This window comes from Nothoprocta perdicaria, unplaced genomic scaffold (genome assembly GCF_003342845.1).
Source record: "Nothoprocta perdicaria isolate Ctin4 unplaced genomic scaffold, notPer1 scaffold_6, whole genome shotgun sequence".
NCBI classification, from domain to species: domain Eukaryota; kingdom Metazoa; phylum Chordata; class Aves; order Tinamiformes; family Tinamidae; genus Nothoprocta; species Nothoprocta perdicaria.
In genome coordinates this window covers 4,403,938-4,416,338 of record NW_020455865.1, presented here as the reverse complement: position 1 = coordinate 4,416,338, position 12,401 = coordinate 4,403,938, and the positions used below count along the sequence as shown (strand labels likewise).

The window sequence follows — 12,401 nt, the reverse complement described above, 5'->3', positions numbered from 1 at the left end:
GGAAAGGAAGAGCACACACCTTTCCCTAAAGTCACCACCATTACAGTCGCTTCCTTTTTGCTGTTACAAACCAGCCGGGTCATTCACATGCACAGCAGGGCACCTTCGCTCTCTTGATATGCCCTGTCAGGGCCTCGAAGGTGCTAATGGGCTTTAATGTCTCTGCCAGCCTCAGCCGGAGCCTCCACCCACACCCTCTGCTCCTGGGCCCAGGAGCCTCATTTACACTCAGGCCTGAGCCTGAAGTCCTCATCCATGCTGTGTGGTAGGAGCACTGCTCCCTGGCCCAGTTGTAGCTGTGGGTCCTGTTGATCTGCACTCTGATTCCAACTCTGACTTGGCAGCAAGATCCTAGACCTGCCTCATGGCTACAATCCTGTCTGGTGATCACTAGACAGCATCTGATCCCAGCTGCTTCCAACAGGCAGCCCCTGATCCTTGGGCTGTCTCCTTAGCTCATCCTGGCCCTGTCTCATCACCACAGCCTTGCCTGGTGATCCAGGCTGTTGTTTGCCCTTGCTGCCATCTCTGCCCCACTTGCCTTGCTAGCTGGCTGTGGGTCTGGGTCCTGTCAGCTCTGTTTCACTGCTCAGTTACCTCTCCCTTACAGAGCAAGTGGCTTTTGCTGCTCTGTAACATGATTGTATCTTGCCTTGTGGAGCACAACAGAGTTTTGATATTCAATCTACTTCTCAACAGTTGAGTCTCCATCCTGCTCGCGACACTCTGCTGACAATTCTGTGAAGGGTCCTAATGAAGCACTCACATATACATGGAAAAAGAGAGAAAAGAGAGAAAAGACAACCAGGTTAAATATGTGTAACCACAGCTGTGAGTGACTTGACCATGCAAGTACTCCACTAAAATGGGCCTGGAACTTAGAAGCAGAGCAAGGCACGAAAACCAGCACTGCTGCATCTGCAAACAGCTATTCCACAGGAGTCATTAGCCTGTAGAGGCTCCAAGGCTGGTCTGCACACAGAAATTATACTAATTACAACATGAAAAAAAAAAGTTAATTACAGAAAAATATCTGGATCAGAGAGGTTTTTTTTCAAAATAAATTATCAGATGTTCGTAATTATGTAGCCCCTACAGTCTGCACAGTGAAGATAAGCTCAGTGCAAGGCTCGATGCTCAAGGGACATCTAGTGGCCACTGAAAGCTACTACTTGGCGACAACATCCTATTAAGAAAAAAATGTTAGGTTTTTGTTGCTTCCAGATATTTTCGCTATCAGTTCTGGTGATGGCAAGACTTCTGCCTTTATCAAAAGAAACGAAACTGGAAGAAATAACATCTCTGTACAAAGATGTGACATTTTGCATAACCTTTCTATTACAAAGGCCTAGACTTCCAAATTTTCCCTGCCTTTTCATCTTCTCTTCCATTTTACTGCTCACCCATTCCCATCCAGTTGCTCTCAAGGCTCTAAATGAAAAAAACTCGTCCAATTACTACTCCGCACACTAAAGGGGAAAACCAGAAACCTTAAGTTTCAAGAGCTGATATGTCCCACAGCTCTTTAGAAGCACTGTATTTATTTACACTGGTTGTTTCCTCTAAATTTGGAATTGTAAGCTATTTCAAAAAAATGTTCAGCCATTTCTTAGCTTAAAAAAAGAGCCTGTGTTCATGACCCGTTTGCTTGTGTTACCCTCAAATTGAACAACAAAGATTTTAATGGGACTGCAGCTACCAGCTGCTAATAATTTTCAGATAATAGTCTCAAAACTACTCTAGTAAGGAAGCAGAGAACCCTCCCATTGTGATTATATGTTCTCATCAAAGCTCTGTCAAGAAGCCCGAGGGGGCTGGGACCAGCCTACCCTGAGCTGGAAGCCACAAACCCGGACCTACCTGTAATGTTTCAGATGTCTCCTGGCCAAAGACTGAAGGGGCCTGACCTACAGCAGCCCCTTCGGTGCCTCTGGGGGCACTGGGGCCTCGCTGGAGCCTCAGCAAGGGCAGGCCCGGTGGCAGGTCAGCGGAGTGTCTATAAATGGGTGTCCCCTCATGAGGGGGAAAGCGCCGGGGTGGGAGTGAGGACAGGCTGGGCCTCCTCAGGGTGGGGAGCAGGGACAAGCAGGGCCACCCTTCGTGGGGTGGGACGGGAGGGTCCCTTCATGGCCCCTGAGGTGACAGGGCCTCCCTAGAGGGGCTTTGGGACAAACCACCGCCTGAAGGACAACGCAGCTGCGTTGGACATCGAGCGCGGCCTCAGAGGCGCGAGAATCGCCTCAAACCGCCGCGGACTGGTTCCAACCGGCGCCGACCGGTTCCAACCGACACCCGCGATGGCTCCGCCCCCGCCCCTGTCACGTGCCCCCTGCCGACCCCGGAAGCGGGGCGGGGAGAGGATGCTGATGCTGGCCTGAACATGGCGGCTCCGCCGTGGCGGGCCGCGGCCGTGCTGCTGCTGGCGCTGCTCTGCGCGGGCCGCGCCGCCGCCCGCGTCCATCACCTCACGCTCAAAGTAAGGCCCGCTCCTCGCGCTCCCGTCCCCGCCGCCTCTCCCCTCATCGCGGCCGCGGGGAGGCCGCGCCGCGCTCCTCCACGCGCCCCGCCGCTGGGGAGGCCTCTCCCGTTCCCCGCCGCCTCGCACCGCTCAGTGCTGAGGTAGAGGCGCCCTGGGGAGCGCGGGGCGGCCCCGGGACGGGTGTGGGGCTGAGAATCCGCCTCTTGCCGTGGTTTGTCCTCCGAGGAGCCCGTTCTGTGGTGTCCAGATGGCAGCCAGGGGCAGGAGGAGGTGCCGGCGCTGGCAGCGCTGTTGAAACTTAATAGGCCGCCGGTTACGCCTTGGATGTGGGCGACGTTGGAGGAAAAGTGGTTTTCCAGGGCGCTTCGTGTGGCGAAACGCTGCAGCTCTGCGATGCTGCTGCCCGCGGTGTTTCCAGCAGCAGCGCCCTGCTGGGACGGAGCCCTTGGAGCCGACGCACCGAAGGGTTCCGTGTAGTTTGGGAAGCGCCCTGGGAAGCTGCAGTGTAGCAGCGCAAATTCTGCTGCTGTTGTTACTCTTGTGAGTTGTTCTGGTAATAGAAGCGCCAGGAACTGGCAAAGTTGCCTGCGTGTTTCCAGCAGTGGAGGGAGGGTGTGAAAACTTTCCAACAAACAGGAAAGCATTCACAGTTCATCCCCAGGGAAGTTTTCAGAGTATGTTGTGGTGTAATACACAGCTGTGTAAATGTTGTCCCCGTTGTTCCCTATCTTCAGGAAAAGATTTTTTTTTTTTTTTTTTTTTTTCATTTGGAGCATTTAGCTAAGACTTGTGCTGGTTGCATTATCATTCTGAGGAATTTGTGACCAACAGTTGAGTGTTGGAAGATTTTGGGGGGTAATACCTTTCTTTTCCATTAACGAAAACAAAAAATACTTTTGAACTGGCCTTGAGCAAGCCCTCTCCGCAGCAAATGTGACTTCCATTTCCTGTTGTGGTACCTCTGAACTGTCTAAATTATTTGCTAAACTTTTTTTTTTTTAACTGTTGGAATTGGGGTGTGGATTTAGTTTTGTGAGTGTTTTCTCCAGCCACGGCACTGTCTCTGCAAACACCGAGGCAGGTGGAAGTGCTTAATACCTTTATCAACCCCCTGGGTAAACACGAGTCTACTCGTCACAGTGCAGTCTCTCAGCCCCTACTCATCTGCTGCTTTATAACATTTGTGTAAACACGAGGCTCCAACAACTGTGCCCTTTCACAAGGAAACCTCCATTCCGCTGTTCTTGCTGTTGGCTCTTTGCTTCTAAGTGTGTTTTGATGTTGTGCCAAGCTAAAGGCTTCGACTTTGAGTTAATATTTGGTATATGGCTTCCTCAAACAAGCTGTTATTGTTGAAGTTAGCTAGAAAAACCTTGTTCTTGAGACTTTCATTAACATGCTCATGTACAGCTTTTTCTGTTGTCAAAAAGCAAGCCAAAATCTGAGTGGTTTCCTGATCTAAAAATAACTTCCTTGCATGTTTTACTAAACATGGGAAACGACTTATTTTTTTCCAAGGTGGAAAAATGCTTTCTGAGGATCTTGCTGTCAGACTAACAACATCAAAGGATACTCCTTTTCTGGGAAGCCTCTGTTATCAGCTTTGTTAATTGAGTGTGGTGCCTTCAAACAAGAGACTCTCAAAAAAAAGGGAGTTTTAGAAAGTTCATGATAATTTTCAGAAGTTTCCAGACATTTGACTCTTGGAATATTTCTTTTAACCAAATATGCACTGTGTGCCTGTTCTGACTGTGACCTTTAGTCTTGCTGAGCTTTTGCTGTGTCCCTGTCATGTTGCTGAACTGCTGGTAATGCCAGGGCCTTGCCCTGCATGGGCAGGGGTCACATAACCAAGCAGTGACTTTCTTATGTCTTAACAGTTAAGTGATGCAGTATTGGGGCCTTAGGTTTGCGTAATTACGGGGGCAAACTGCTTCAGAGACTGAGGAAGTTGCTCTAAAGGAGGCCTTTATCAAGCTAAGTTGTAGCACCAGTGAGAGCTGAACTTACAGATTTCCAAGACTTGTCAAGAGGACCCATGCGAGTGACCGAGCTGCGCAGCGGTTTGTGGTGTTCGTGTCCAATTGAACTCGGGTAGCTTTGTTGGTTCTTGGCTTGCTAGAGAGAGAAGTAAAACCCCTCACTTTGGGACCTTGCAAAGATTGCTCTCATGTCAAATTATGGTTTTGAGGGTGCTATTTTTCAGTTGTGTAGAGTGTTTTGCTTCTGCTCTTAAATATTTTGGCATTTTTTGCACTTCAATTGCTCAAGTTGGAAAGACTTTTAAAATCATCTGTAGAGATCTTAAACTCATCAAAATCCTGGCTTGTTTTGAAGATGCAGGAAACTCAGTCCATTTATCAGTTAAAACTTTCACTGTACTGACAACATGGTCCCAATTGAGTCTTGGCTGAAATGTCAAAGCAAATGATTTCGCTGCCCATCCTGGACTAGAGACCTGGAATACTGCTCCCTTTAACCTTGTTCAGGTAGTGTAGGATTGCCTTTCATCCTAAAGAATCAGGGAAGGTTTTTTATTTTATTATTATTATTATATTTTTAATGGAAAACAGTTGACTGCTTCTGATATGGCTCTGAATGTAAGCCATTAACGATGAGTCCCAGATCACCTGCTCTTATAGAGACAGGCTGAGCTGTTGAATGACTCCCACATAAATTAAAATTCATTCAGCATATGCTAGCAACTCAGGCACTTAAATATTTCTCCTTATTTCTACTAGTTCACATTTTTCTAACTGTAAATCAGATTCTTCTGAAGTGAGAAGCTGAATGATTATAAATGAAAGCCAAATTTTTCCAATGTGTTAACTCTCTTGTGAGGGTAAGAAATTATTAGAAAGCCTTCATTTATTAGAAATAAATGAACACATTATTCAGCACACATTATTATTATTAGAAAGCCTTCATTTCCAAGCTGCCAATAAGTGGAGCAGTAGATGTTCTCAGAGGGCCTGTTGCTGCTTGTCTGCACCTTGTGTGGGATCATGCAAAGCTGAGGGATTTGTGAACTAAATCTGTAAACTCTTAAGTGCTTAAAGCTGAGATAAAACCAAGGAGGAAAGTGTCTGAGTTGTGTATTGAGGATCGTCTGGTGGGAGCATGGTAGTGATCCCATGGAGAAAAAGAACTTGAACTGAACAGGTTTGAGGTGTTGTGAGTACTTTGAGTTAAGCAGCTGTGTCTGGTTAGGTTTACAAGGTGTAAAACACTAAATGGGTGGATAGCACTAAGTCCCCTCAGCTTTCATCGACCAGGCAGATGCTTCCCTGCCCAGATGTGATTAATATACCTGCTGTAATATCTGAAGAGCTGGCATTAATTCTCCTGTTTGAATGAGAAATCACATTCGTAGCACCACGAAGTGAACCAGATGGACTCTTGTTTTAAGGATGTAAATGCCCCAGAACCCAAGGAGAGCACAGCTATAATGCTTGGTTAGCTCCAGCATCAGCTGTGAGTCACTAACTCTTCTTCTCCTCTGAGTATTAGTGGAACCATCTGGTTATTTACCAGGCTAACTTAATTCTATTAGGACTGGCTCTTATTACAGCTAGGCTACAGGTTAGTTGTGTCAGGATCCATGTTCTCCTTTTAAGGTCCATGATATTTATGTTTTGAATGGTTGATAGGGAGATGGCAAAAAAAGGGAAGAGAAGATAAAACTTATTCTACTTCTGGAATTACTAGCTCAGTCTTCCAGCGCCTGGTCCAGAAGAGTCTGATTGCATTTAGCAGTTGTCCTGTCTGTTTAGAGTATTCTACAATCCAAGTATATTTTCTATTATAAAAATTATGATACTTGACAGAAACCTTACACTGCACATATTTAGTGTATCCTTCTGGTGGAGGAAAAAAATATCTTGTCTTCACCTACTACATGTGAGAAATGGAGGAAACAAGTTTTAGTGAATTGTAAAATTGCTTTAACTCAGTTTTTAAATATGCTTTTAAATTTTTGTTATGCTGCTTTGCTTCCAGTTAATGATCCTGTGGAATGCAGAGCCCAACTGTGTATCCAGATGCTGCCTGCTTGAAAGCCAAGTGGCAAAGATATGACCTTTCATCACCTGATGTGGCAGCACTGTGTGCAACTCCAGTGCTTTTCATGTGAGGTCCCTCATGACCTGGGCAGCTGGTGGGGTTTGCTCCTTATTCTAAAAGCCCAGTGTGCTGGAGCCTTTATCAGCTGAAGGGATCACTGCTCACATCCCAGAAGAGGGAAACTGCCCCACAAGTGAAACGGGGAGTAGTTGAGGGGGTTTGTGATGTTACAGAGAAACTAACCCAGGTTCTGAAGGTGGCTTGGGATTGTTTATCTCCCTATATGCACCATATTTTTTATTTATCCTGCTTACAAGAGTCCTGTCTGTTGCACTCCAGTGGTAAAGGCCTTGTTTAAAATGCTTTGGAGGGAACAGGCTGCATAAGCAAATTCTCTCCAATGCTCTGCACAGTTTTCCAGTGTGTTAGGTGCTTAACAATCCGAGCAGTGACCCTGCCTAAAATATGAGCTCTCATGAGGAGAGAATACACTGTGATTATTACAGAGCTCGCCAAAAGCCAGCTCTTGGTTAGATAAGTGCTTTGTAGTCAACTATTTCCTTTTCAGTCTGTCACTGTAACAGTAGCTACAGTTGAGAGTGACTGTCTGGATTTATCTACAGCTTCTTTTTGTACCAGTCATGCCGCAAGCTTTCCTTCAGACTTCATCCTTTCATCTCTGTCAGGGGAATAGCCAGGTAATTAACAGAGACGTGTTTGTTGAAAATCCTTGTCCGAGTTACTGGAAGAGTTGACTGCTTCCTGTGAAGAAGTTGGATCTGTCTGATGGTATTTTAAAGAAATTTGCCCTTGGGGTGCTCAGTGTGATGTTTTGAGAGAATACCCAAATAAGTGTCAGTCAGTGTTATCCCCTCTTCCTCCTTAATTGCTGCTGCAAATGGCTGTATATATAACTTTTGAAAATTCTTTCCTTTCTCCTAGGATGATGTGAGGCAAAAAGTGCACCTGAATACCTTTGGCTTCTTCAAGGATGGTTTCATGAAAGTCAGTGTCAGTAATCTTTCACTGAAGCCACCTGTGGATGCTGATGACAAGAGCAGCTCATCAGTAAGTTACCTAATAAGCCCAAAGAGAACAGAAGAGCTTCCTGTGAAATAGTCTTTGCACTAATTTCTTTAATTTAAGGTGCTAGCTCTTCTCTGGTGCTGTATTTGGCTTCATCTCCCATTGTTAACCTTATGTTAGGGGAGATATATATATATATATAGTCAGATTTATCCATGGGTATTACCTGTTCTGTTTCAAGGTTTGGCTTTGAGACTATTTTTTTTGTTCTTAGTAGATATGGATGAAGCAGCAGCTTTGTTGCATCGTGTGTGTGGGTTTTTTATGTTGTTGCATTGGGATAATGTTTTCTGTCTAATTAAGACAAATAGCTGGATTCTGCCTTAAACGTAATTTATTTCAAAAGTAGTATCTTCAGCTCTTTCAATGATGGCTTGATTCCTGGTATTGAGAGGACCCGAGCTGCTTTAATTTGATATATTCATCTTAATTTGTCTTTTAGGTGGGGTTCAGCTTGGATCGAACAAGGAATGATGGGTTCTCCACTTACCTGGTAAGAATAAGGCATGTGCACTGTCTTTGCTAAACTCTCCAGTTTACAGACTATGTCTTATAGTCTGCCTTGCTCCAGGAAGAGCTGGAAGAAAAGGGCTCTAGACATGGACAGTCTTCTAAGGACCTCTGTTGGGGATGAATATGCCTTGGTTCTTACTAACAGGAGGACACTCAAGAGTGTTTTGGTTCTGTTGCCAGGATGAAGAGGTGGATTACTGTATTTTGAAAAAGAAACCAGAGCAAGATGTTTCGATTGTAATCTTACTTTTGGACTTCAAAAATGAAGTGTGAGTAAAAAATGTTTATTTTTAAGTTATTTCTGTAGTTGAAGTTTGATTCATGAAGTTTCTAATTGCATAGCAGCTTTCCAAGTCCATAAGGTTTTAGTCTTAATGAGTAAGATGAAGATGACAGTGAAAGAAAATCCAGGATATAAAGTGGTTCAGGAATCGTTCTTGTATATTAAAGGGATAAAGGTGTATAGGACATTATTCTAGTCCTAATAATTACTACTGAAGATAGGAACTTACAGTCCAAGCCTCTATTTGCAGCTGTGACCATGCTGTTTGGTTCTTTGTTTTGTGTTGCTTCTCATAGGGATGTATCTTCGAGGCTGTATTGTTTCCTTTTACGAGAACAACTTTAACTGTGTTTGTGTGAAAACTATGTCCCTGGATATCAAAAGTGAAGAAACTTTTTTTGACTTTGCACATAATTGTGTAGTATCACTTTGTAGTAGTGTCAGTGGTCAGTTGAACACGAGCCAGCTCTAAGTCATGGTCTTGTGCTTTTCCTGTTCTCAGTGGTAAAAGAGCACATGAAGAAATTCCAAACTACTCTTTTGAAGATTAGGTTGGGTAGTGTTTGCACTGTTTACATTTATTTTTCCTTTTTGGGCATTGGAAGAAGTTGGACTCCTAATTTCAGACCTGAAATATACATTCTGGAGACAACTTAGCTCTTACACTGATCTAATAAATCTTGCAAAACATCTTAGTGATACTGAGAAGCAGAAGCACTCAAACGTTTTTTTCCTCTCAGATTCCTTTTCTTCCCAGGGTAGTGTTTTGATAACAAGTTGTTTTTTCTTTATGGAGGATTGGTGGGCTATGACAGCCTCTTTAGGAATGTTTATTTGCTTTCAATTTTGCTCAAAAACTCTTTGTTCGTTTAGTGTGAAAGTGCGGTTCTCTGCAGAAGCTGTCGGCCTCTTACCTAAAATTTCATTCATGTCCGAGGAAAATGTTACTACTGTGACTACAAAGTCTCCAAAAACTTCTGAACAGACCAGTGATTCTAGCAAAACTATTGAGACCAATCAAAATACAGCTGACCAAGGTAAGCCTGCTAAACCTGATCCATATGTTCTCTCATAGCTAGCTCGTGGTTAATGTGCATCCAAGGGTGCTGCAGTCAGATTCCAGGGTTGCTTTAGGTTACCTTGATGCATGTGTATACGCAGGACTCCTTAGCCTGCAATCCTGTGTATATCTGTGCACAGAGTTGCTCTTTGGACTAGTCTCATATTTAGTGAAGTATCATGCATATATTTAGTAACACCAAGTTGCAAATGTGGCTATTGTCACCTTGTTAAGTTTTGGGCTCACCAATGTAGGTCACCTTTTTGTTGTATTTATTTGGATGGGATGGAAAATGTCATGAGTAAGAATTTGTAAAAAGTGTAATAGGGAAGCCTATGTTGTCGCTTATTCTGAATTAATCTCAAAAGTGGTTGAGGGAAGAGTCCTAGGAAAGAAAAGTGGGATTGGGAAGCGTTACTATTAATGATTATCTAGGAACTGCCACACAGACAGGAGTAGGAGGGCTTGGGCAAGGTATTAGTAATATAGGGGTAGACTGTGAGAATGTCTAAGCACAAAACACTCTAAATGTGCCATGAATGCTTTTATCTCTAGATGACAAGTTCGCACGAAGTACAACATACCCTCAGGTAAGAGAAAAACTGTCTGCTTTTCTCTTTGAGAAAGCCTGGGGGAATTGTGGCCGGGAAGTGGCCATGCCACTCCTTGCTCTCACCTCCACTGTAAACCTACAGACTAGCTTTGGTTGTCTGGGTGATGTAGCCAAATGTAGTATTACCTGCTTAAAAATCTAAAAGTTTGTCTCCTCCTGTTTCCAGAGCGTAATAGAACAAGCACATCCCGTTCACAATGACAGAGGAACTTTTTCATTTCAGGTATGTTTTCTGTCAATGTCTAGCTCCAGCATGTACAGGTAGTTCCCTCACTGACTTCCTTACTGAAAAGTTAGTCTGCTGCTCCTGCTGTATTCCCTGTTTTCTTAGTACAGATGTGTCTTGGATAGTTCAGTAAGCTTTTCAAGTGGGCTTTTGTGAGACTAAATACTGGAAAATTCTTTCCTTATAAAGTGTAGGGGCTGTTTAGATTATCTGCTGTGTCATGATGCATTTAGTATTTACAGAATTCTAACAACAAAAAGCTATGGCATGAACTGATGATTCATTTAAGGGGCGATTGTCTCCTGTGTGAAATCAGATTAATGCTTTGCCTCAGCATGCTCCTTCGCTTGGGATATTTGCTTAACACAAAACAAACATTGAACGTGCTTTGTATCACATGAGAGTTCCTGTAGCTCTGAATGTTTGTATAGTTGGGGAAGGAGTAAAATAGCTGCTTATGCTTTAGAGCAAATATTATCAAAGTAGCTTTGTTTCACTGTGTTAAATGTAGGGCATTTTGTGTTGTCTTTTGTCTATGGCAAAGTAATTAAAACATTGATGCTTAAACGTCTTGAATTACAAGCTTGCACGATGAGCTAGGTGCAATAACCCTACATGTTAGGTGGAGTTGTGTTGTAGAGACATGTCAGCAGTTACACTGTTGTTGCTGAAGGGAACCAACTGACACACTGATTTACCTTTTCCATGCCCCACTGGAGATGCCTCTTATCAAGATAACCCTTGTGAATGATGAAAATACTGTCCTTTCTGTTCCTTTTTTTTCTAGTTTTATTTCAACATCAGTTCTAATAACCAAGAAGGTCTCTACAGCCTGTATTTCCATAAGTGTGTTGGCAATGATGCACAGACTAATGATAAGCGGCTATTTAGTCTTGATGTGAGTATAGCTTCTAAAGTGCAATTAACTTGTTTGTTTTTTCAATTCCAGCTTCTATATAGAACACACTGTAGATACATGTCTATGGAATGAGAAATGATTGAGTTGTGCATTTCATCTCCCTAGTGGCATTTCTGAAAGAAGCAACTAGAGTAAGAAGAATTAAGAATGAGTTTTAGAGAAATTTATGGAAATTTGGGGCCTGCATGTAGGCTGAAATCAGTTTGTACAGTTGTGACTTCATACTGTAATGAGGTTGGATTTAAAATCCATTAAAATGGATGTTTATTTTGCTGCTGTTTTTAAATTCCCTTGCACTGTTGCTCATATTCAGCCTGGTGTTTGGATCTAAACTATCAATCTTCCGAAATTCATTGTCATTGCTTTTTCTGATCTAATTTGAGTTTGTACAGCACCGAATGCAGCCTTTTAAAAACTGTTGTACGTTACAGAGTGCGTTCTGTCTTTTGGAAGTAGCTTGAGAGGAGTCCAAGTGTTCAGTCTAATGTCATCTTCAGCCCCAGAACATTAGAACAGCTCCCACTTCCCCTTCCTTGTGCTTGTGCCAGCATTCATGCTGTGGGTAGTGAGCTCTTCTGAAATGAATCTCTCATTGACCGAGGTAACGCTCAGCCCCTATGAGCTGTTTGGTACATGGGTGTGCTGATGCAAGTGCAAAGGAAAGGTGAGGCAATGTGTAGGGAGTAGAATTTTGCAGCTCCAGCTCACCTCAGCTGAAACTGTTGTGTGAGGTTGCCCTCCAAGGCTGTGTATTGAAAAGACCAAGTTTGTTTCATTTACTGTTTTACTGCTTTTTGATACATGGAGGAAATGTGAAAGAATAGAGAACCTGGATTACTGGCCATCTTGACTTTGTCTAAAGAGTAGTTTCTTTGCTGAAAGCTGGTCTTGAGAGACTGTTTTAATGAACTCTTAGGACTTGCAATGAAGCAGTTTAAGGGGCATAAATTAAATGTTAAATTAAGCTTCTGTTTTTTGAGTCACAGGGTAATAGGCTTGCAGCAGAGTGCATCCTTTCTCTTGACAAGTGAAGAAATCCACTGTAGTAAACCTGAGAGTAAGTTTTTGCGGCTATGTAGGCTCTCTCCACATCAAAAATCAGGAATATGATTAAAGAAGCCTGTTTATGCAAGGTTGTAGATGATATTTCTGAATCAGAT

At 43.4% G+C, this 12,401-nt stretch overlaps 1 protein-coding gene across 2 annotated transcripts in view; it reads left to right on the top strand.

The window, feature by feature from the left end:
* Positions 1 to 2,380: 2,380 nt before the first annotated feature.
* GPR107 (G protein-coupled receptor 107) overlaps positions 2,381 to 12,401 on the top strand; it is a 33,719-nt gene continuing 23,698 nt past the window's right edge. For both annotated transcript variants that reach the window (XM_026049523.1, XM_026049522.1), the window contains exons 1-8: positions 2,381 to 2,476; positions 7,484 to 7,609; positions 8,070 to 8,120; positions 8,321 to 8,409; positions 9,297 to 9,460; positions 10,039 to 10,073; positions 10,263 to 10,319; positions 11,110 to 11,220. In XM_026049523.1, the coding sequence (XP_025905308.1) occupies positions 2,381 to 2,476; positions 7,484 to 7,609; positions 8,070 to 8,120; positions 8,321 to 8,409; positions 9,297 to 9,460; positions 10,039 to 10,073; positions 10,263 to 10,319; positions 11,110 to 11,220 (729 nt within the window). The remainder of the gene's footprint in view (positions 2,477 to 7,483; positions 7,610 to 8,069; positions 8,121 to 8,320; positions 8,410 to 9,296; positions 9,461 to 10,038; positions 10,074 to 10,262; positions 10,320 to 11,109; positions 11,221 to 12,401) is intronic.